The 25,457-nt window shown below is 44.0% G+C and overlaps 1 protein-coding gene across 5 annotated transcripts in view; it reads right to left on the bottom strand.

Annotated features, from left to right (window-relative positions):
* The window catches only part of PRKG1 (protein kinase cGMP-dependent 1), a 467,251-nt gene that overhangs the window by 342,485 nt on the left and 99,309 nt on the right, over window positions 1-25,457 (bottom strand). Inside the window, exon 1 of one of the 5 annotated variants that reach the window (XM_082764359.1) lies at window positions 12,815-13,071. The exons of 3 other annotated variants lie outside the window; for them this stretch is intronic. In XM_082764359.1, coding sequence (XP_082620485.1) covers window positions 12,815-12,866 — 52 coding nt within the window. In that variant the 5' untranslated portion in view covers window positions 12,867-13,071. Of the gene's footprint in view, window positions 1-156; window positions 207-12,814; window positions 13,072-25,457 lie in introns of those variants that run through there. One more of the 5 variants, XM_082764360.1, reaches the window with a different exon arrangement.

Raw genomic sequence — 25,457 nt, 5'->3', positions numbered from 1 at the left:
TCGGCCACAAGGAGCCGTCATGAATTCACTCCTGCCTCTCTCTTCTCAGAGTATTCAGATATGTTGGTCCTCATAGGGTCCAGTCACAAAGCCCCTAGGAAGATTCAGTTGTCAAGCTCCAGCCACGAAAAACAAAAGGAAGGGGGGCTTTGGTACCTGTTATTTACACAACTGGAAAGGAACACGTGCTCTTTCACGGTCATGTGCATCCATTGCTCCAAAGTAATGCTCTCATTTTCTTCCTGAGAAGCCGGCTGCATCGCTTATTCACACTGTCAGGGTTCATCAGGAAGTTGTGATTAGTTTCATTTGGAAACTTTTATATTACATCCTAAAACACACCACGAAAAGCTCGACCAAACAGTTCCTATCAAATTCCAGCTCCCACGCTTCAACTTGGGGATCCACAAGCCAGCTTTTTCCGGAGGGCACCGCTTAAAGGAACATTCAGACCCCAGTCAATGCACACCACTCTGCCACTTCTGCAAACAGAGAGCTTAATGAATGCTGTTAACAAAAACAGTGTAGAAAGCATCTGGTAAGGGAATGGGACTCCTTGGGTTCCAAGTGGTGTGTGGATGTAATGATTAGACTTAATTATTCTGTGACTTCTACTGAGACATATCATTGCCATTAAATGTTTAATTCCTTGTTAATCTGAGAAGGGATATTCAAAATATTGTACCCCATCCCTGACACTTGCAAAGTACACAATCCCCCCCAAAACAACAACAACAACTGGCGTACAGCCAGCTCAGCTTCACCTTGACATCATATAATTAAAAATCAAAATCTTCATGCAACATCACACCTCCCTTACCTGAAACACACTTAGATGTTTTAAGCAATAGCCAAGTACTGGCTAAATCCCCCAAATTCAAGATTTCTCCCCCAGGACAGTATTTTAATGTTCTAGAAAGGCAGACCCAAGTCTTCATACAGAGTTGAGTGGGGAAAAAAATGTAATTTGCTGAAAAATAATCTAGGAGAAATTGAATTCCAGATCAAAAGAAAAAAAGTGAAAGTTTTAATTTTCATCAGGAAAAAGAAGTAGAAGCCTTTATTTTAATGATAAGGTCAGTATGAAAAAGTGCTTTAATTCAATAATTTCCATTCATGCTATTTTAAATACAGAATGCTTAATAGCCTACTAAAATTATAACAAATGTTTGAGGTTTGTTTCTGGATATACTATGCTATGGAAGCAAAGTGACTCAAAGCAAAGAATGCAAAATGTGATGTTCTCTACCTTCTATAAAGAGAACATTTCAACAGTAACAAAACAATACAATCTCTTACTTTACATCACTTGGACTTCTCGTGCTGCAATTATAATTAAGTGTGCAATCTCACCATCTTCTTGTGAAAACTGTACTGACTAGTCCAAATTATTTATTGTATGTCAGGTTGATGCCCTTTAAATAACTGCAACAACAGCTTTATCAAGCTTCATGTAAGAAGAAAACTTTCCATCTGCGCCTGATGAGTTGCACAGGGAAAAACATGACGGTTTTTATAGCCCAGAAATGCTGTGTGTCCCACCATGGAAGCACTAAGTGACTTTGACTGGGACTTGCTCACACCAACACCTACGGCCAATGGCAGCAGGGATTACATGCAAAACCCATCAGATACTGACAGCAGATTATATTGCTAATGAGAGCAGTTTTGACTCATTTACCAAAACACAGCAGGCAATACTGCACCCTGTTAGAGGAAAAGAAAAGTTGTCCCAGGAACTACACTTGGAGTGCAGCCGAAACCAATACTCCCTTCTCCCTGTGATGGCAGGAAGAAATTAACTGCTCAGAGAGAGTTTGGAAAATGCGATCTCACCAAAAATCTATCCTTTCTGTTAGCATCATATTAACCTTACTACCATGTTTGGATTTTACCTCTTTTTTAACTCATAGATCTGTAATGATTTAAAAACAAATCACTGAGGAATTTTCAAAGGGCCACAACAATCTACTACAAATTTATACTCTGCTTTAATCACAAGTGCCAGAGTGTTTCTTAGTGATGTTTTCAAATTATTCTGGTTGAAAACAGAGGGGGAACAAAGTGAACAAACAACAAAATTGCCCCCAAAACCAGAGTTTTCCAGAGGTTGCATTTGCTGATCCCATTACATCTTTGCTTGGTACAGCAAGCAGCCCCTCCTTGCTGCATCAGAGGAGAAAAACGCCTCATCAGCAGCTTTAACTGCTCGAGTTAAAAAACCATCTGACCCATCAGAAGTTGACTTAGGATGCTTTTAAAATATCTAAATGCGTTTTGGGAGCATGATGTGCAAGCTACTGGTGATGGAGAAAGCACAGCTGCACATGGGCCGAGCAGGCACAAGGTTTCTGCAAGACTAGGGGGTGCCCACCACGAATCCTACTGCTTCGTGGTAGTCACTTGGTACTGAAAGGAAAAAAAAGCGATCAAACCTGTCAAAAAGTAGTAAACTGACACTGCTTTTCAATACAAACATGTCACTGAATCATCACGGTGGCCTCCACGAGAGCGCATACAAAACATCAGGCCAGCAGGAGAAATACGGCCACAAGAAGCTACTGATAACCACCCACAGACCCTGTTGGTGTCTTCTTTGCTCTGGACATGAGTTGGATCAGCTTGCCCCACAGTATCTAATTAGTATTTCTGGCCTTCTGATTAACTGTTACTGTTTTGTCCAGCTTATACTCACAAGAAAAAGAAAGACGGTTCATTCCATTGATTTAATTAGAGAGACAATATTGGAAACGCATCAAATTTCTCAACTTTGCCTAGTAAGGTTACAATTACACAGAAGTAAGATGGGTATTTCTGATCTTCAAGTATTTGTTGCAAAACATTTACCAGAAAAGCTTTTTACAGCTTTCATTGGGTATCTGTTGAATCAAAAGCATGCACTACCCTGAATTAAAACCTACAATGCATCCAAAGCTGCGATCACGTGCAGTTCTCTTCACATTTTTGTACCATTTTGACACTGAATTTGCTAAGACAAAAGTAAAATGTATTTCCTAATTTGAAACTATGACATAAAAGACAATTCTCTATATCAGAAAACTTGCCGGGAACATCCCTAAAGATACAAAAGGACCCTATAGTAACATATCTTTTTGTTTGCTGGTTGTTTTTAATAGGTATGGAGAGGATTTATCTTGCAACAATTGATGTACTGTAGCTAAATTTTGGATTGAATTCTTACCAAGATCTGTTTTCTTCTTGGTTCTTTGTCTACAAGTGCAAGGAAAGAAATCCAGACAGTTAAAAAAAAAAAAAAAAGCAAAAAAAAAAAAAAAAAAAGCAAAAAAAAAAAAAAAAAAAAGCATTACTGATTTGCAGGCAAAAAGAAAATAAGACAAAGGTTTAGCTACCATAGTTTTTCAAGAGAACAGATGAAAAGAAGAAAAATCTTTGCACCGACACTTCAGGAAATCAGCTCTGTAAAATAAAAGGATCTGAGCTGACTGGGTTTGTTTTTTCCAGGCTACACAGCACCTATGACAAAAGCTCCTGCAGGAATAAGGGGATGATCCATTTATCTGAAAGGAACAGAAAGTGCCATATGCTACCATCTCCAGATGATTACACAAAGAGCATTTTCCTTTGTCAAGAGGATCAAATAACTATATGGTTGTATTAGGTAGTTAATGTATAAATAACTACAATAATTTTGTATAGCAGTTAACTTAAAAAGCTGCACCTGCACTTACGTGGCTATAGTATGGATGTATATATGATTTTATACAAGTATATAGCCAAAATGCTGCTGAAGAATATACTGCACACAGACGCTGCTGATTCAGCCCGTTAATAAATTATATATTCCTGATTCATTTGTAATCCAACCTGTCATTTCTTTTTATGACTACCATATCTGAATTCATTTTTAGCCTACTTCTTGTAAAAATACATTCCAACGCCTGTCTGGCACATATATTTGAAGTTTACAAGAACATACTTTAAATAAAGAAATTTCAACATTGAGAATAGAAATAATCTATCAAATGAAACGTGAATAGAGGCGGCAAGAAAAAGAGCCCACAGACCTTAACATCAAAACCACTTCATTTGAGGGGTCGGCTCTCCTGCTTTTCACTCCATTTGCTTTGCTTTGCTAAACATCAATCTTAGACAAGTAGAAAAGCAACACTCAAGAAGCAGGTCGCAGTGGTATCAGCACAATCCTCACCCAATTGAATGAGGACAATTCCTTGGATTTCAGGGGCCCGTGGCAAATGACTGATCTTGCACACCTTCAGCAGACATCTGCTCTGTGTGCCCTGGACAAAAGTGATGTTTCCTGCTGCTCCGGCCGTAGGCTGGGTCTGAATTGCCATTGCTGGCCCCAGACATGTCACCTCTTCTGTTTTCAGAAAGGCAATGGCAGAACTACAAAACTATTTTGCAGCAGGAGAAGTGAATTCTCCTCATGCTCCTCTTAGGGTTTATTTTTCTTAACCTTCAGACAGAAGCTAAGGATGTAATATTCCTGCTTAATATACTTAAAAACAGGAGCAAAGCAGCAGAAATGGAAAAAATATTTGTCAGTGCTGGATCTAGGAGGTCAGAAAGAGTGACATAATGACAGATTTCTGCCACTCTTGCTACCCACATGCTCATGAAAAAGGAAGACAGGGTAAAAGCTGTGACTTTTGTTACAGAAAATGCGCTTTACACAACACACAACAGAAATTTATTTTTTATAGCTTGTTTTATATTAAATTCCTGTTCCCAAAAGCATGCAACCTCGGTCTATCCCTGTAACCACAGGGGATGGTGAAAGGCAGGAGGGAAGGAGATGGGACATTCTGGCCAGCCTTTGAAATGACACCAACTTCTTAGGGAACAGGGAAATGTCATAAAAGGTAGGCGCCAAAAGAGAGGTTTACGGCCACCAGGTTATATCCCCAGGCATGAGGAACATGTGATATCCTCGTAAGTAACGGGGATGTCCAAACCATCTGGAAGACTCTTGCAGATCTGATGCAAACCCCGTCTCAGAGAGATGGTACACTTTCTCAGGGGTTCACAGTGGACAAAACCAAGCTGTGTTCTACTTAAAAGGTGATTTTCCAAAACCTGCCCATTCAGCCAGCTAATTAACCCAAATGGAGACAAACCAGTGGAAACCAGCAGAGTAAAAAGTTTTTCTCCACAAGCTTTTTTGCTGACACAAATAAAACAGTGCAAAACTCTTCAGAGAACAGCTTCTGAGGAATCAACAAATACCAGCCGCTAATGAAGTGTGTCGTTTCAGCTGTCTCATTGCCTTATGTTCAAGGACCAGAATGACTGCAAACAACTCCTGCACGCAGGCTGGCAGGAGCATTATCAACAGAGGCAGGACAGACACACGGAGATGACAGCAGCTTCCTTCAGCATAGGCACAACAGCACTAAGATACTACTAAAACTGAAGCAGAGATGAAAGAAACATAGGTACATTTGTGCAGATTACACATCTTGAGGTAACATCTGCAATAGCCTTTATTTTTGTCAGTGAGGACAGAGCAATGCTTGCTCTGGATTCCCTTGGATTTAAAGGAACGAGCAGGCAGGTCCAGAAGGGGATGGCAAATGGAGGGGGGAAGTCAGAGGGCAGACAGTAAATACTACAGAAAAGAAAAGCAGGTGAGCCCTGGACAGGAGGAGAGCGCGGTCTTGCTACAGCCTCACCCCAACAGCTCAGAGGAAAGAGAACGCTCCCCCTTCACCCAGACCCTTCTCCTTCCACCAAGAAAAGCAACCTGCTCCTGCATGATGTACTTTGGTTTCTGCTCTCCCCTAGGGTGAAAAGGGAAGAAAAACAGGCTTTCTTCATAACCTGGGAAAAATTAATACAGATTTATATTTGACCTCCATGTCTAGTCCCTCGTAGGTTCCCCTTCCTTAGGCACCCTAAGAGCTGTGATGCCTTCAGCTGCAAACCCATCCTGAACTAGAAATCCAGATGGTTTCAAAAACCCTGGTGGGAAGAAGGCTTCTAGGACCTCTGAGATGTGCACAAGACACCAGCTACGGCCAGAAACCCCTGAGCACCCAGACCTTGAGAAAACTAGTTCGCAAGCTCCCATCTCCACCTGCTTTTCAAAAAGTCATGTTTCTCACAGTATTTTGTCAGTTGTTCAAATGGACAAAAGGAATACTGTAACAAGGAAGGCAAACTCTGCCCTTCCACACAGAGCTGGTGTGAACACAACCTCCACTTACTGTTCATAAGGCACAGAAGGCTCTTTGCTTGCAAGGCCACCAAAGACATGAAGATACTCCTTTTTAAAAAAATTTCTTTTAAAAGCATCACATGACACTGTATGCCAAGCTGCAAAAATGATTACTAGTTCTTATTATAAAGACCAACCTTTTCCTGGAGGTTTTTTTGTTTGGTTGTTTATTTCTGAGTAACCACAAAACTATTGTTTCTACTCTAAGCCAAAAGAATTGGTGGCAGAATAAGATCAACATTTCTGAAGGCTTTCTCTGGATTTCCCAAGAATAAACACTTCACCTAGTTCATATAAGGAGCTTAATTTTTCTGTTTTTTAATCTGCCTCAAACATACAGAACTGTGATGGTGCTTGGCACAGTGCAGACAAACAGAATTGCTGTGATATATTTCTGTGCAAATACTTGATTACTGTACGGGTAGGGGATTTGATTTCTTTCTCTCTGCGGATGCACTCTATATTTAGATGCTGTTCTATGGCTTCTTTGGTTTATTTGATTTCCTTGGTGAACAAATGTATTCAATGCAGGTGGAAGTAAACATCCCTAAAATCAAGCCCTCCTGCTCATCTGCCAGCTCTGGATACACATGCCTGGGGGCTGTTCGCCCACAGACTTCCTCTGGGAGAAGGGGACAGGGGTGGGGGTGAGGGCTCTGCTGGAAAATCAATTGGAAAGCATGAGCAAAAACAAACTTAAAGAAAACCCATTTGCTCACCCCAAAATTAGGCAGGCAGTCTCCCAAAGTGGGAACGTTTCAAGCAGACAGCGCTACCTGGAACATGGAGCATGTTTTACACAGCTTCTTTGTTTCCCTAAAGCCATTTGAAGCAGCTCCGCAGCGGCACAGCTGATGAAAATGCATGCCGTGTCACACTGCACACCAGAGCCTGCCCAGCGGGTGCTCCCAGCACACAGGGCTGGAGAGAGGCAGCACCGCCGGGATGCAGAAGGTTGGCAAGAGCTGAGGAATCGCCACTGGGTTTCTCCAGAGAGCCCCCATCAAGTTTCTGCCAAGACCAGGTGTCTGAGAGCATGCACACAAACCTCAGCTTCCTAACACATACTGAAGTAGCTCTGTCCTCACTTCCAAGCCTTGGAAACCTTGTTTTCCTGGAAACGTCCCAAATTTTCACATGGTGACATGACACTGGAAAAGAGTGTATGTTCTCCAGAAAGATGGGACTTTCTGCAGAAATCCTAGGTTCAGCGGGATTTAAGGATTGGGGGGAGGGGGAGAATGCTCACTTCCCACATATCACAGCCCAAAGCACTACACCAAATTCTGTCAGTGAACAAAACACATCAGCAACACGAGAGTTTCAGCAAGAAAGGAACTGACGATTTTAAGCTGAATTAGTGTACCTGTGCACACCAACACTGTGGTGTGCAGCTTGCGTATGCCTATAAATCAGCCACCAGCAAAGATGCATCTCTGCACCATGCAGAGGCCAAAGTAAGAAATGTGTATTTTTGGGAAAAGTGAGAGAAGCACTAGAAATGAGGTCTGACATCCCCACCCTGTCTGCGTGGAGGCAGGTGGGTGGGTGGGATGTGCCAGAAGGTGACAAATGACAGTCCCACCAGGTAGCTAAAAGGCGCTCAGTGCTTCCTGGGCACAAGCAAAGCCTTTCTGCTGCTTGCAGTTACTGTGTTAGCACCTCGCACCTGACTGCTGGCTTCCCAGAAGTGAGTCTTCCCAGTGCTCAAGTGCCTGAGCTCTTACATGCAGCATCTGAAGCACAGATGGGCAGCAGCACTGTCTGGAAGGGCGAGAAAGCAATAGCATCACACAATGACAACAGGACAAGAGGAGGAATAACAGCTTGCTCCTCTTTGAAGATGAGGCCACGCAAAGCAAAAAGTCAAAATAAATGTTCTATAAGTATCAGCCACTAATTATTGTCCAATGGATATTTCTTCCTCATGCATCAGCCCGCACACAGGCTCACAAAAATTAATAAGACAATTCATGGACAAGAGAAAAACCAAGTCTTTTAGACAAGGGTTTCCTTCTCCCCGTCACTGGATAGACACAGACTTTCTGTGACAACACAGGAGAGCTGTTTCCACTCCCCCAGCAAAGCAGGAAGAAAGAATGTTTCTGCTCAAATAAGAGCACTGAAGAACTTCTTTCGGGCACATGTATATATATGTGTGTGTGTATACATGTACATCGATGCACTGGGAGAGCAGCACACCTGGCTTTGCAACCCATCTCCTCCAATGCTGGAGGAGGAATGAGGATCAGACCTTGCTAACCCCTGTGCTTCTGTTCAAGCTGAGCTGTCAGATGAGCTTTATGCTACAACTGGCTGTAAGCATCAGCAAGGTTTGTGGCCGAGGTGCCGTAAAGCTCATCTGTCGCTGTCGCAGCTCTCTGTGCTACAGCTCCCAGCAGGGCTCCAGACCAAATACAATGCAAGTGGAAGGGCAAAAAAGAGCAGCTCAGTGATGCAAAAGAGCTCTTTTCTAGCATGCTCTTATCACACTGCAGAAGTACACTGATCTTGGGGATTTAAACCCTTTAAACCCACTAGCTCCCAGAAAGCACATCCAAAAATACACATCTGAACCCCACGTCACCTCTAGGGGTAATTCCTTGGGCTTGCCAAATAACAAGCACAGCGATTGGCCATGGTGAGAAGCAGCAGTGCAGCAGGTCTTTCTGCTGGATTTCATCCAAACCCAGAGTTTCTACAGGAAGGTGGAGATCTTGCATTTTAAAACTCTGGCCAATGCATTTCATTTTAGCTTGTTTTGGAAAAGAACACTCCAATCCCTTTTCAACAGTTTGGGAAAATTTCATAAAATACGTACACGATTTTACAGTCTACAGTGCCTCAAAAATTGCTGAACTCCATTTTTTTCCCTAAAAAATAAACTTCCTTGCAAATTTTTGATATCGTTCTGGTTCGCAATGAAGCAGAGTACAAAACCGCAATGTCTCCTACAAAACACAACACCGTGACTCGCACAGGCCTTTAGGCAATGAAAGCTAAGACAGAGGAGGGGATAACATAACACCATGCTGGTAAATCTTACTCTGACTCATTTGTTGAGCCTTCAATGAAGCAAACCCAAAAGATGTGCTCCAAGGTACAGGTATCCCTATTTATAAAATCTCACTTAATGGGGGAAACCTGGCTATTAACACTGGAAAAAGGGACTGGTTCTGCTCCACATCCCTGTGGTTTTCTGCTAGGCCTTCACTGCATGATCTTGTTTCAGGATTACTATTGTTACTATTTTGCTTAACATGACGAAAGTAGTTAGGTCCTTCTGAAAAACAAACCAACAGGGAAAAATACCCTTAAATGGTTATTTCTAAAATCAGGTTTGTAGGTAGAGCTGAACTGAAGCTAAAGGCATGTAACTGAAGCTAAAGGCATTTCTCCTTCTATGACAAAGTGACGCGCTGGGTGGATGAGGGAAAGGCTGTGGATGTGGTCTACCTTGACTTCAGCAAGGCTTTTGACACCGTCTCCCACAGCATTCTCCTCAAGAAACTGGCTGCTCTTGGCTTGGACTGGCGCACGCTTCGTTGGGTTAGAAACTGGCTGGATAGCTGGGCCCAAAGAGTCGTGGTGAATGGAGTCAAGTCCAGTTGGAGGCCAGTCACTAGTGGCGTCCCCCAGGGCTCGGTGCTGGGGCCGGTCCTCTTTAATATCTTCGTCGATGATCTGGACGAGGGCATTGAGTGCACCCTCAGTAAGTTTGCAGATGACACCAAGCTATGCGCATGTGTCGATCTGCTTGAGGGTAGGAAAGCTCTGCAGGAGGATCTGGATTGGCTGCACCGATGGGCTGAGGTCAACTGCATGAAGTTTAATAAGGCCAAGTGCCAGGTCCTCCACCTGGGGTGCAATAACCCCAAGCAGAGCTACAGGCTGGGAGATGAGTGGTTGGAGAGCTGCCAGGCACAGAAGGACCTGGGAGTGATGGTGGATAGTCGGCTGAATATGAGCCAGCAGTGTGCTCAGGTGGCCAAGAAGGCCAACGGCATCCTGGCTTGTATCAGGAACAGTGTGACCAGCAGGGCTAGGGAGGTGATCGTCCCCCTGTACTCGGCTCTGGTGAGGCCGCACCTCGAGTACTGTGTTCAGTTTTGGGCCCCTCGCTACAAGAAGGACATCGAGGTGCTTGAGCGGGTGCAGAGAAGGGCGACGAAGCTGGTGAGGGGCCTGGAGAACAAGTCCTACGAGGAGCGGCTGAGGGAGCTGGGCTTGTTCAGCCTGGAGAAAAGGAGGCTCAGGGGTGACCTTATTGCTCTCTGCAGGTACCTCAAAGGAGGCTGTAGCGAGGTGGGGGTTGGCCTGTTCTCCCACGTGCCTGGTGACAGGACGAGGGGGAATGGGCTTAAGTTGAGCCAGGGGAGATTTAGGTTGGATCTTAGGAAGAACTTCTTTACCGAAAGAGCTTAGGGATATGGTTTAGTGGGGACTGTTAGCGTTAGGTCAGAGGTTGGACTCGATGATCTTGAGGTCTCTTCCAACCTAGAAATTCTGTGATTCTGTGATTCTGTAACACCCCTAAAATAAGTGTTCAGCATGCGTCAAGCACATTGCATGAAAAATTCTCAACACATGCAACCTTCAGCACTGAAAGAAAGCGTGCAATTTTCTATGCCACTGTTTTTCGCTTTCGCTGAAGCAAATTACTGTTACTAGGCAGTAACATTATCTTTTATCATCCTGCCATTTACTGTTTCCTTATTAGCATTCAAGCCCAGAAGAGTATGATATAATTTTCAACAGTGCAATGTTCTTTGGCCAAACTTCTCCACAGTCAAGGCCAAAACACCAATAGACTTAAGTTTCTCCCCCGTGCTCTGGTCCCAGACTAGCAGAACTGCTCCATTATTTTCATTATGAAAAAAACATTAAATAGCCTACACTGATCACTAAGTGCATAAACTGCACTGCAGAACCAAAATCCCAATGTAATTTGCCCAGATGTCAAAGTATCCTCATCATGTATTCCAGCACAAAAATGTAGGTCACCGCAGCTTGGTGACCTTCAAACATCCAAGCCGGTGCCTAAAAGCAAAATGTTCCACATTAGAAATGAAGTGTAAGGAAGGACAAGGACACTGAGACTTTATGTGTAGCTGAGACACTTGCAGCCAAAAACACTTGGAAGTGAGACTACATGGGAGGTTCCCAACCAATGGCAGAGAAATTCTCCATGTCACATCAGTGAGGTGAACACTACCGTTTAATTCACACGCTCACATTCAGCAAGGTGAGAGGTGTCACTGTGGGGTGGGGGACAGGCAGCAAAGGGGCAGCAGGTTGCACTACAGCTTTATGACCCAGAGGAGCCAGGCAGCTTGACACAAGCACACCCCGGCTCTGGCAGGGTGAGGACAATCAAGTTTCCTGACCACTGAGCCATTGGTTTGCTGCCCCAAAATATTTCATTAGGAGTCCAAGAGCTACTGACCACCTTCAAGCACAAACAGGATGACTGAATGGAAATAAAAAAACAGTGTTGAGAACAAAGGGGAAAGAAGTAGGGAGGAGTGTAGATTAGATGAGAAAGAAAAGCAGAGGAGAAGTAATAATAAAAGAAAGAAAAAAAAAAGCTGAAAGGAGATTTTGTTGCCTTTTAAACAAAGACAGTAATTAATTAGAGGAGAGACATGACTCTTTTGTGGGACATCAGAAAAGGGAGAAAGGTGTAATGCACAGGAAGGACTGAAACAGGAAAAAGCAGTGAGTGAAAATGACAGGTCCTTTCAAGATACTGCCATGAATTCAGCAACAGGGAGTAAACATTACTTGGAATATAAAACATTTTCTTCTTCATTGCACAGGGCCACAGAATGAAGAAGATCGGGATGTGAGTGATGCTTGGATTACTCTAACATATTCAAGAGCACATAAAATGCAAACGCACCAAATCTATTTGAGAGGGGAAAAGCATAAGGCACAGGAGGGCAACAATTTCAAGCAGAGGTATTTATGAAATCTCCACACAACACAACACCACTCCATCACAATCGCTGGTATGAAACAGAGCTGATTCCCCTCACTGCTGTTTAGTTTTAGCGTGGTCGGAAGAAGTGTGCATGGGGCATAAATCTCACCCTGGCACAAACAGACAGCAGAGCTGTGATGGCTCCAGCTGGGCTGGTGGTACAGTGCTGCAGAGAGAGAAGAGGGGCTCATCAGCTGAGCTGAGCCCCTCTGCAGCAGGGCAAGGAGGCTCGGCTCCCCTCCTCCTCCGCCACACTCTGTCCCCCAAATCTAAAAGCTCAGCAGCACGGAGAGATGGGGAAACCACGAAGAGATGGAGCAGCCACTACGTTTCCAAAACATGACGGCATCCAAATGTAAGGTGGACAAGACTGAGGATTGTCAACACAACTGCAACTTCATTGCCAGCCACTTGGCTTTAAGAGACCATGAGGAACGCAAAGATTTGGGGTGCCAAATGAACAGATTCCATCGACAGCTAAGACTTTCAAGAATTCATCCATCATTGGTACCTGAGGAAACCCCCTGAGATGGAGGGATCGGAGGCATCAGTCACACCACGGCAGCATGGCCAGGAACAGCAGCATGGGGAGGACATAAATCTTGGCATACCTTCTGGCTTTGTGAGGGTATGCTTGGCTCTTATGTTATGCCTGAGGGGCATCCCAAGAAGATCTGTGGCCTTTTTCTCACTTCCTCACTGTAGTTAAGCAGCACAGATCATTAGTGAGACAGAGACAGGGCTGACTTCCTTAAAAAAAAAAAAGAAAAATTAAACAAAAGATCCCACAAACATTATTAGCTGTACCAGCTGGATCTTATCTACTTTTTCTGCAACTAAAAAGCAGTGGAGCTGCTCTCCTTGAACAGCACACAAATCAGTCTCCATTGTTTAAGCTGGCAATAGCTCAGTCTTTCTGAGATTCACCACCAAAGAAAGTTTTCTGAATATGAGTGCTCTTACAAGCTGAATGAAATTTTCCACTAAATTAAATTAATTCAACAAATCATAGAAATCAGATCTTCCTCCTGCTAAACGGTTAGCTTTCATTCTTGTTACGATTCTTTTCCGTACTATAATGCAATTATGTATGGCAATTAACCTGACATTTTCTTAGCAATATCCTTTTTTTTTTAAATAAATTAAAAAAAAAGAAAAACTACCTGAATGTAAAAAGGCTTCTACATAGCTCTGCAATATGTTAATGACTGTTGTACCGTGTATCTTCTTTCAGATACAATACGATGACTTGAAACAGTATCTAAGAACAGAACTCTACAGATCACAAGAGTCTTTTCTTCTGCCTCTTTTTTAACATTGTGAGCATGTTAAATACTAGCAAGCACTTCTTACAGCTTTAATACCTGTGCGGCAGGGCAGGCAAAGCAGAACCAGTGTTATATGGTAGCCAAAACTTCTTTCTTCTGAAAGAAGAAAGTTTTGCACACATTTGCAAAAGTAGAAGCTGCCTTGTTTGTAGTTTTAAGTGTCCACCTGGCTCTAAATAGCCACATTCAGTATTTGCCTGCAGGGTACAGGAGCCTGCAAGGAGCCTTTAAGCTGCGAGTAGCCAAGTCAGATGTTTTCTTAGAGCAGTTGTACGATGACTGTGCTCGCCACTGTCCCCAGTAATTAATGTGTGCAGGGCTGGATTCCTGCAGTGCAGCCTGTGGAAATACAGGACCTGAGCCAGCAGTAGCAAAATGGATTTAATTTAATGAACGAAACTGTTGCAGCAACTGTCTTGATTACCAAACTTGGGAACCAAGGCCAAGCGCTGAGCATCACCAACTCCTCCCATATGTGCAGAAGACCAGCAGGCACAACCTGTGCTACAAAGCCCTGTGCCTCAAAACTGCAAGCAACGCATTTCAAGTCCAAAAAAATACCAAAACCAAATCACACTCCCTTGCATCTATCCTACATGCATTTTAGAGCTTGCATATGAACAATCAGCAGCCTACAGAGCTATAGCATCAGAGAAAAAAGGACACGCTGACACTTTAGGTCATGCAAAGCATATGTTTTTTAAAGAGGAAATTCCAAAACAGTTGCTGATTTGGGTGATAGGGTACAGCTTTGCTATAGCACATAAAACTCATGCAATGCACTGAGATCCTAAGAAAACAACTTGTTTTGCATTAGTCTTCTGCACATTTAAAATGTTATTAAGGCACTGGTACATAAAACAGTAGGTTTCAGCAAAACAGAACCAATGCAGAAATCCATTGCAAAAGCATCATTAATCAGGTATAAATCTTGCTGCTTCTTATTAAATGCAGAAGGACTGAAGCCAGAGCACAGTGCCTGAGAAAAGCCATCCCTTTACATGCTGAATGTATGCTCACGATTGTGCTCACGAGGCTCCCTGTCCTGGCACTCAAAGCCCTGGTGCTTGGGCAAAGCTGCTGTAAATCACATTTCTGTGGCTTTGGCGGGCACTGAAGCAGCTGGCGAGGTGCCTCCTCCTGCCCCACTCTTTTCCAGCTTCAATGTAATGGAAAGAACACACTGAAGTGAAGGTCATCTGCAAAGTTACCTGCAGGAATGTCGGAACTCCTTTGCTTTGGGGCAAAAGCTAACTTAGAGCCTACCATTGTGGGTCAATGGTTAGGTCTGCCCGTTTTTGTTATTTTGTGCTGAATGACACCAAATTAAGTGGCTGAGCTCTTTGCAAAGGATCCCATGTTCATTACTCAACAGGACCAAGCTTTGCCCCCTGCCCACCCCTCAGCTTTCTTTCTATCACTGATGACCACTGTCAAGCAGGGCCCCTGTGGGCACACTGGACCCCAGAGACCGCAGGTAGTCCAAGCCTTGGGGATGCTCGAAACACAACAGGGTCAGGCACAAGCTGAACTCCGGTGGATGTCAGCCCAGCCATGAGCAGCGGTCTCTGGACTTGAGGGTTCCTGAGGTGTCTCCCCCACCGAGCTGAGTTATTCCATGGCAGTGCCGTGCCCTGCCAAACCCATGGCTCTAATGATCTCAGAAGTCACAATGGTGCCACTGCTTCCCTCATGGAGAGCCCCAGAGTTATCAGCACAGGCTCAGCTTTGAGTGTTTCTGTTTGCATTTCTACTTCTAAACAACTGCAGGTTCAGGTGAACTTTGCATGTATCTCCTCTCTTAAATTCCTTGTGGTCGGATGCTTAAATCTCCTAATAGCTTCAAAAATCACCTTTACTCTAAAAACACAGAGCAAACTGCCCCATTGAGAGAGTAAAACTTTAGAATTGGCCGAGTCACTGCCAAACTCTCTGAATTCAGTACTGAATAACAGAAAAGAATACCAATTAGAAGGGAAAAAGAGTAAGAGCAGAAAGAGGATGAGAAAGAACAAGAGCAGGACAATATATCCCTGAAAATGCACCTTGGGGTTGCTCTCAAATGCCACCATGCTGCGGCATTGGTGTATCTGACCCATCTGTGAAATTCTACCAGTTTGATGGAAGCAAGGACAGCACCCCAGTGCAAGCCTGTACATCTGTGCTTTGCAATGCACAGGCATTTTCACACACAGCTTCCACAGCCCTGTGCTTGCAAGGCCAGTAGTATTTCAGGGAAGGCTGCGCAACAGCCTTCCCTGATGATCATCTTCATCGATGATCTGGACGAGGGCATCGAGTGCACCCTCAGTAAGTTCGCAGATGACACCAAGTTAGGTGCGTGTGTCGATCTGCTTGAGGGTAGGAAAGCTCTGCAGGAGGATCTGGATAGGCTGCACCGATGGGCTGAGGTCAACTGCATGAAGTTTAACAAGGCCAAGTGCCGGGTCCTCCACCTGGGGCGCAATAACCCCAAGCAGAGCTACAGACTGGGAGAGGAATGGTTGGAAAGCTGCCAGGCAGAGAAGGACCTGGGAGTGATGGTTGATAGTCGGCTGAATATGAGCCAGCAGTGTGCTCAGGTGGCCAAGAAGGCCAACGGCATCCTGGCTTGTATTAGGAACAGCGTGACCAGCAGGGCTAGGGAGGTGATCGTCCCCCTGTACTCAGCTCTGGTGAGGCCGCACCTCGAGTACTGTGTTCAGTTTTGGGCCCCTCGCTACAAGAAGGACATCGAGGTGCTTGAGCGAGTCCAGAGAAGGGCGACGAAGCTGGTGAGGGGCCTGGAGAACAAGTCCTATGAGGAGCGGCTGAGGGAGCTGGGCTTGTTCAGCCTGGAGAAGAGGAGGCTCAGGGGTGACCTTATCGCTCTTTTTAGGTACCTCAAGGGAGGCTGTAGCGAGGTGGGGGTTGGCCTGTTCTCCCACGTGCCTGGTGACAGGATGAGGGGGAATGGGTTTAAGTTGAGCCAGGGGAGTTTTAGGTTAGATGTTAGGAAGAACTTCTTCACTGAAAGGGTTGTTAGGCACTGGAACAGGCTGCCCAGGGAAGTGGTGGAGTCACCATCCCTGGAAGTCTTCAAAAGACGTTTAGATGTAGAGCTTAGGGATATGGTTTAGTGGAGGGCTGTTAGCGTTAGGTTGGAGGTTGGACTCGATGACCTTGAGGTCTCTTCCAACCTAGGAAATTCTGTGATTCTGTGATTCTGTGATTCTGTAACAGTCCCGCAGCGCTCACAAGATGCACTGAATTAGGCATGGTCTTGCCAGCAGCCAAAACACACTCAAAGAAACATTCAAAACACTAAAAACAGTGAGCCTCACTCTGCAGATAAGCTTTAGCAGGTGTGATATGAGGAACATGCCCAGGGAGTTCACTTTGCTAAACACTAGCTCTATTTCAGCCATTACCCTCAATACTGCTCACGTCTGGCAGCCCCCTTCTTTGCACTGCCTCAGGGTCAAGGTATCTTCACAAACACTCCTGGGCAAGGGAAATGCATCCTAAGGAAAGGCTGCATAACATCTTGACTTATCCTGTTTTTCTCAGCTGGCAACAAGAGAGAGATGCTTTGTTTCACCCGCCAAAGTGTTTTTGGCTTTGCTTATTCCTGCCCGTAACAGCAGCAGAGATTTAAGGATGGGTTTTGGCACACTCCAACTTCTTGTAGTAAAAGCAAAGCATCTTGATAGGTTATCTGAGATGGAAATACAGGGTAAAAATAAACAATTGCTAGCAGTCAAGCAGGCCACAGATATTTTTTTAATAAATTGTTTTTCTGAAATACCAGACACAAATGCCTCAATCTCTGGCAATAATATTGTTTTAATTGCAATAAATGTTTGTGTGTTGTTTGTTGTTGTTTTTGCTTTTTTTTTTTTTCCCTAAATGAATAGTTTAATAAATCTTAAAACTGGATTACATGCTAATTATAACAACATAAGATATTGTAAACCGTGCATCCTTAACAATACAGGCCCTTATACCAAAAGAGATGCTGTTACACATTCTTGCACATGATTAAAAGCTTACCAATTAGTGTTTCTTAATAATTAAAACATCTTAACAGAAAACTAATTTAATTGTAGTCCAACTACTGGTAATCATCACAAATGCACATAAATAACTCCTTAATGAAAGGCATCAGGACTTGCACTTTTAATGCATGGTAGGTTAGAAGGTGCATATGTTATCCACGGAGCTCTGGTCTCCGCTTCTAGTATCTGGTGTCAGTTTTGGTAGGTTCTTCTTAAGTTCTGAACCTTGATGCATGCCAGACATGTATCAGAGACTGTTCAAGTAACAAAATTCCCTTTTGTTAAAATTAGTTTGGCTGAGAATCAATTGAAAGGCAACTGCATCGCAATAAACTGTTTCCTGCAGAGGATGCGAGCAGCTCTGAGAGACATGGACCACGATTCGCTGCTATTGCCAATGCAGAGCCTACGTGTGCTCTGTATTCCCATAGAGATGCTAATGTTGGCACAACTAACTATTCCTGTGGTCGTCTGCTCTGCATAGTATGCGTTGTACTGCAGGAGCTTATTGTGCTCCACCCAACAGCGGCACCAGTCAGTGGGCATCATGTTCCAACCTGATGCTTGGTGCTGCTGGAGACCTGGCGTCTTCAGACGTGTGTAACAGCTACAAAAGTAATGGTCATCCCACTGTTTCAAACTGGAAAACAACGCGTCGACACGCAACGAACTGAAACTTCTGTCCACACAGACTGCTCTTTTTCAGATGCAAATAGCCAGCATGATGCCATCAACCTGTGCAGTCACGCGCCAGAGGAAGACACATGCTCTGCTTCATGACAGCTCTGCCAAGGACTGGTGGCCAGTACACATTCAGCTCTGCATTTGTTAAAAAAGCACTGAAGCCAAAGCCAATGAACGTTTTGAGGAAGCCTGCAAGCCCCCATGCCTGCTCAGGTGTTGACACCAGTAGTACCACCACGCCGCTCTCTGGCCTTGTGCTAAGGTTTGCAAGCGTGGACACAAAGCCTTAAGAGAATTGCTTTAATGAGCTGCAGAAGTGCTGGCATGTGGCAAAATGGGAAGCCATTGTGCAATCTGACACACACACACACCAAAAAAATAAACAAACAAACAAACAAAACAGACAAGACAGACAAGAAAAGCTCCTTTTTTCTCAGCAGCTACCTGCTCTGTTTTCATTTGCACCTTTCGTGCAGCATTTGGATATTTCTTCTATATGTTTACGTGAAAACCTCTCTGGTTTTCCTCCAGGAGCAAATCAGTGATGGATCTGTGAAGGTCAATCTAAAGCTTCTTCCTTCAAGAAACAACACACGCACCCATACAAGCAAACAGTAAAAAATCCTATTACTCAACTTAAAAAACCTACACTAGTTCTCTGCTTGGTGTAACCAGACACAGCTTTTAAAGAACAAAAACCAACAAGCATAAAACCCACCAAGCTCTGCAGACAAAATTTTGGGGAGACCTCCTGCTCCTGTCAAAAGCAAGGCTCACCCAACAAGTGCTTTCATATCTCGCAAGATGAACCCAACTTAACAGCACATGTTGGTTCAGGACACCAAAAAAGAAAAAACCCAAGACTGGAGTCATCAATCCACGGTTATTCTGGGACCAAAGAGCAAAGGACATCAGTGTGGGATGAAAGCCGTGCTACATCTGCTCTGCTCTTCCAATTAACACCTATGTTTGTGATGCTCCTAAGAGCATCCATCCACAAACTAAAGCATAGAAATACGGGAAAGATGCGGTGCCCCATAACTGTAATGTCAGCCAGCACATGGTAGTATCTTTGACCATCTTGTACTTAAGAAGAATAAAGCAGGGCAAAGAGTGAACTTAGTATTTGCTGCTCTCATTGTATTTTTAAAGATAAGAAGACAAAGTGGCCACAATTTCACCATCTGAAGCCAGCTCTGGAGTGAGATTCTCTTACCCAGCTCTTTTTCATCCTGGGTTTTAACAAAGCTTTTAGAGGAAGGGAAATATGCATGTAATTGGCTTATGAGGTCTCTGCGGGGTTAAAAATAAGATGGGGAAAAACAGAAAGTCAAGCATTAGTGTGAAAGTCATTTTCATGCCCTGCTTTCTCAGCTGAGGAGTATTTCTTTTGGAAGATAGTCACTTACACGTAAACTCTAGGGGATTTTTTTTCCCCTTATAACAATAACTATTTCCTGTGAACTAGTGCTTGGAAAATCTCAACAGGTTTAGAGGTTCAGTTCTGTACAGATAAGCATCCAAGAGTTCAAGTATGTATCAAGGCTTCTTTGATCTACAAAACAGACTGGAAATCCCAGGAGAAAAAGCACTCTTGCAAGATTTCCTGTATTCCTACATTTTTGCCAAGGTAGAAATATCTTATTCCCTTTTCACAGCAGTTCAGTGTTTTTGCTTCCAGCTTAGCTGCGAATGAGAGACACGGACAATTTAGAGGAAACAATTCAATGAAGAGATCAGCTTGCACATACCCCGTACAGAGAAAAATCTCCCGGGGGGACCAAGGCTTGCATGAGCATCTTGGGAGTTAAAAACAGGCATTGGCTTATTAAAAATGTGACTTTGTGGGCATTAAACAATGTGGCTATTGACTGCATTAGAATGCTCCATCTTTCAGAAGAAGCTGGCAAAGAACAGTATTTAGCCTCACACGATACAGGATCTGACAGCGCAGTTATTTTCTCAGCCCAAGCAAAGGGCCCTGCTCTTGCAGAAGCACACATCTGTGGATGGAAGTGGAGCAGTAATTAAATGTTGCACATCAAGCCTGATGTACCCTCAGGTCCTTTAAACATGGATGCTCACCTGAAGCCTGCACTGCTTCGTCACTGCCAGAGCTGGTTAAAGCCAAGATTTTGTGTGTTGCTCTCCTTTCCTGTACCTTGCAGAAAAAGTCTGAAAATGAGAGAAATCTCTGAAGATCACCTTGAAGCTCAAGTAGCACCGCCAGGCTCCTATTACCCGATCCCAATGCGCACTCCCTTAATGAAGCGCTCCCACAAACGAGCAACAGCACGAAAGGACCCACTAGTTCTCCTTGTTGCAGCCACCAAGCCTCTGAAATATAGTTAAAGGGAAGAAAGAGGATCCAAACACCAGGCCATGTTTCACTAATGCCATCTATGGTCTTTCCAGAAGGCCAGAAATATGTTTTGAGTTGTGGGACTGCCTGCAATATTGTACCTGTAGTTCTGGGGTTTTGTTGGCAGTGTTTTTTTTTAATGTGGGAAGAAGGGTGACAGAAGGCAATCTAGTTATCTCTGCAGACAGGAGGATGAGCTCCGTATGAGCAATGAGCATCTCTGGATGGCTGGAGGCATCAGGCACCAGCCGCACTTGCGCACCGCCTTACTGATGTGCTCAGGCACAGCCCCGGTGCCTCAAGCACCCTTTTTTTTTTTTTTTTTCCTGAACAAGCAAGGGCAATGGAAGGTGTGGGGCTCAGGACCCGCTTTCCTCTTTCATTTGCACTCAGAAGACTCAGTAGCCATCTGATATATCGCGAGTGAGGAAACACAAACCTAATGCTGACAGAAAACAACTCTCCAAGGCTATGTGGCATCCTGGAGGAGTCCATTGTGACAACACAAAGAGAAAGTCTGGTTTCGGATATATATAGGTTTTCTTTCTAAAAAATGTCCTGTAGTCACACGTCCATACTTACTGCATGGGATACAGGAGCAGACCCAGCTGGCGGGGCTACTGGGTGTCCTCCAGCCCTCATCAAGAGGCGCACTAGGTACCCAAACCTCTTCTCTGACGTTTCCCAGGAAAATATTTGTCCCTGCTGCTTTTCCGCAGTAAAAAGAGAGAGCACTGCCCTTCTTTTAGGCATCCCGGGGCTACGGTTCCTGCTTGGTTAGGAAGGCATTTACAGTATGGTTAGGAAGGCATTTACATCTCAAGTAAAGGGCCTTTTGCTGCGGTGCCACCCAGCAAAGTTCACTCAACATGTTAAACAATTAGCAATGCATGATTCGAGGAAACACAAGGAGAAAACAATTACAGCCTTCGTCATGACTTCCTCCAAACCAAAATGCTTGCCTCCATGTCACTCACGAAGCAGCCGTCTCTCTGTGAATGTTCGGTCCTACGAAATCAATGATGCCCTCGTTTATCTGCTGTTGCAAATTGCAGCAGAAGCCTACAAGTATGTCGCTGTTCAGGGAACACACAGCATTATGGCACAGCTGAATCAATGGAAGTGTTTCCCCAACAGCTTCATCTGGAAGCCCCTCTATTAAAAGGGTTACAAACAGCTTTGGGAATTGAGCATTTTAGAGATCACCTGGAGACCCCAAATTCTGAAGGATTTTTTAGGAGAAAAAGTGATTTCATTGAGATGTATGAACCCCGTTCCCTCAAAAAGTCAGTGATTTAATAAGAGTGCTATCTACCTCCCTACAATTCAAGCTCTTATTGCAAATCTCCTTACTCACAGATGAAAGCTTCTGTTGTCCCAAACTCCCTTAGACTTGAAGCAGTTCAATAAGCCTAGAAATCTTCTTGCAAAGGCAAATAGTTTAACTATAAATGAGCAGAGAGCTACAGCAATAATCTCCAGGAGCACACAGAACCCGTACAAAACTCATCGGTGGGGCCCACAAAACCAGACAGGACAGATCTTCTCCCACCTGAGGATTCATGTCCTCCACCACCATCAGTGAGACAAATCATCAAAATAAACAGTTCTGCATTTCCCTTTGTACAAAGGAGGGCTTTTTCATGTCTTGGGATTTAACTCCTGTGTCCAATCTCTGGATGATGATGTTTGGGACTGAGGTCTTGGGGCAAAGAGACGCACTGCAAAACGCAGTCCCTGGAGAACATCCACAACCCAGAAGCCTGGGGAGAAGAGATGGATAGCTGCTCTGCCTCAAGCAAGGCACGATGCCTTTGTGTTAAATAGGGGCCCTACACTCAAAATATGCACTTACTCAAAGCTTAACTGTTTTTTGCAAGTCCAGGGATTTTTAAATTCCTGGCTATTTTTGTAGGCTTGGTTTGGCTTGGCCAAGTTTTTAAGAAAAATGTGGAAACTGTAGGTTTACAGGTAGAAATATTGCAAACAACTGCAAAGAAGCTGCAAGGAGAATAAATATGCCCAGATGGTTCACTTATTTAAATACTGTTATATAACTAGTATATATTTTGAGCAAATACAGTAAGATGATAAGGTTTAGTGCTTGCACTTTCTTTGCTGGCAATCACTTTACATCTACTCATGAAAACTTGCAAGGTTACAACTGTCAAGAGGGGCAGATGTCTTTTGTTTCATTGGCTTGAAAATGAAACATTTGACATATCATTATAAAATTTCAGTTACGAGGGCCACTGACTTATGTACACCATGGGAAAAGTCTAGCAGTGATGTGAGATCCCTGTCTCTTTATGGCCTATATACATTCACACTGGCACAGACCTCCTGAAAACGGGAAGGAGAAAAAAGAGAAGGCCCAAAGATTTCCAGCAGTACGTACGGAGGGTATTTCTTTGTCCCTAAGCGAGAGGGGTGTATTTTCAAGTCAGGGCTGATGGCAGCTTCTTGTACAAAATGGAGTTTGCAGTCCAGAAACATAGCAAAATGCTCACAACAAAACATATTCCCAGCAAATGTTTCTTTCCCAACAAATCCCCCCAAACAGTCAAAACAACAGGTAAACTGGAGAATGGGATACCGGTTCTGTTGTGGTTAGAGCACCTTACTGTTTTTATCCTTAGTTCAGTACACACAGCTCAGAAACAGGCCCGAGAACCCATCTCATCTGCTCGTCTAGACAAGGGTGACTTGCTAATCCATTAAAGTAAACTCCTTATTCTTCCACACTAAGCAGGATCTCTGTTAGTATTAAATGTCATGTTCTGAAGGAAAAAGCTCAATGCTTGACAAAAAATCACTTTGCCTTTCAAGACCAGATTAACTTCTCCTGTCTCGGCAAACATGTGGTGAGGGCAGAAGGCCACAGTGGAGGCACTGGCTCACCCTGCCTGGAGTATGGCTGCCCCGATCTCCCTTTTCTCCACCTGTGCTTTCCTAAATCCAAGTGTAGATTGGTGTCAAGTGTAAGGCGCATATCAAACAGGCCTTTTGTTTCAACTCAGCACAGCATGTCCCTTCCAAATCAACACTATCAAACCCCCCCTTCTGCCCCTACAACCTGCAGCCTACAAGCAGCAGTGGAAGCGATTTGGGTCTCAAGCAACCAGAAAGGCCGCATGGTGGCTCCCATCAAAGCCAGAGCTCCTCACCCTGCCCAAGGGCTGTCACAAGCAAAGCCATGCCACGCAGGCAATGCTGCAGGAGGCTGTGCAAAAATCCTTTGAAGTCTCGCATTTGGACCCTGACAGACAGGAGTGCTGCTGGAAAAAAAAGAGAAGCCTAATAAACAGTTCGAAAAGTTGGCTTTAATAGGTTAAACAGATGCCAGCCTTGCCTAACAATGCAAATGAAACACGTCTCCAAATTTCACAGAGAGCTGCATCAACTCTATTGAAGGAGTTAGATGTCAAGTCAACTTTCTTTATTAGCTACCGCTACACGTCTGCTCCCTAAACGTGGCTGGAGCATGGCTGATACTGCAGAAATGAAGGGAGAACAAAACACCAGTATTTATAAACTGAAAAATGTGCTTGGCCCGCAACGAGGGCATCGCTGTGTTAAATATTGCAGCCCATCAGGATTTTACAATCCAGTGGGGTCACAGTGTCTGCAATACTACAAAAACATATTTAATCTTCTGGGAGCTGATGAACATGGAATATAAAGCGCCTCTGTAGGTTTTCAATTCAAAAATAAGCAGAGTTGGAGCATTTTAAATCACTCTGGCCACAACATCCACTGTTTAAATCTTTCTAAGCTAAAAGCTGATCTGTACCTCTCACAAAAGAGAGAGGATTTTCTCTTGCATAAAACCATCTTGGGCCAAATCCCGCCTCAATTGTGGCAATGCAGGCTAAGGAAAATCAGCACTGACACATCAGGCTAACTTGAGGTGCCAAATGGCTGCAGCACACGAGTACGTCCCCAGTTCTCACCTACATACAGGGCAACAGAAATTCCTCAACTGCTCCCAGGAAGGTTGTTAGGAAGCTCTAAAGCCTCACAGAAAAGTGTGGAAAACACTCCTCTGCAGACAGAAAGAAGTATCTTAGAGAATAACATCGCAAAGCAAAGTCCTTCCCCACCATGCACTCTCCTGCATACTACAGGAGGCACATGAGCATATAGGGGAACCTGCATGTCCAAAATCCCTGACCCACTACAAAGCAGAGACCTGGCACCAGTTATGCTTTCAGCAAAAAGCTACAACTGAATAAAAAATGGACTTCAAGCAGGTGGCCCGTGCTCCCAGCACTGTGCCAACAGGGACATTGCAAACACACAAATTTTTAAAGCACGAGACCCACTCGGCAGCTGTCAGTAGCACCATCAGTCAGAGAGGAGGATCCAGAGTAATTTGGAGAAAGCCTCATGGAAAGAAAAAAACAGCAAAATGACATCCAAATAAAGGTGGAGAAAGGCTGAAAACCCTCACCACAGGCTGAAACCATCCTGCGTTTGCCTTGCCAACAGCTCAACACAGACAGCTGATGGCAGACAGCAGCATTACAGACTGCTAATCCAACAGAAACCCAGCTGCTGGCCTTGCGAGAAAAAAAACTTCTAAAAACTAATAATAATAATGGAGAAGAGAAGGAAAAAAAAAAAAAAAAAGAACCACACAGGTCTTTCTGTCCTTTATTCAGAAAGTACCCAGATAAAACCACAGAAATGATCAGACAGTTTCTTTAACTATGCCTTCCTTGTATTTAATCAAACACAGTATCATAAATATGAATTTCATTTAGCTGCTTTAAAAACAAAATTTGAAGTTAATCACTATGGACAATAACCTCTTCCATCTACAAAATTAAGGAATTGACCC

This window comes from Aythya marila, assembly GCF_965140915.1.
Source record: "Aythya marila genome assembly, chromosome: 7".
NCBI classification, from domain to species: domain Eukaryota; kingdom Metazoa; phylum Chordata; class Aves; order Anseriformes; family Anatidae; genus Aythya; species Aythya marila.
This window is presented reverse-complemented; position numbering and strand designations above follow the sequence as displayed.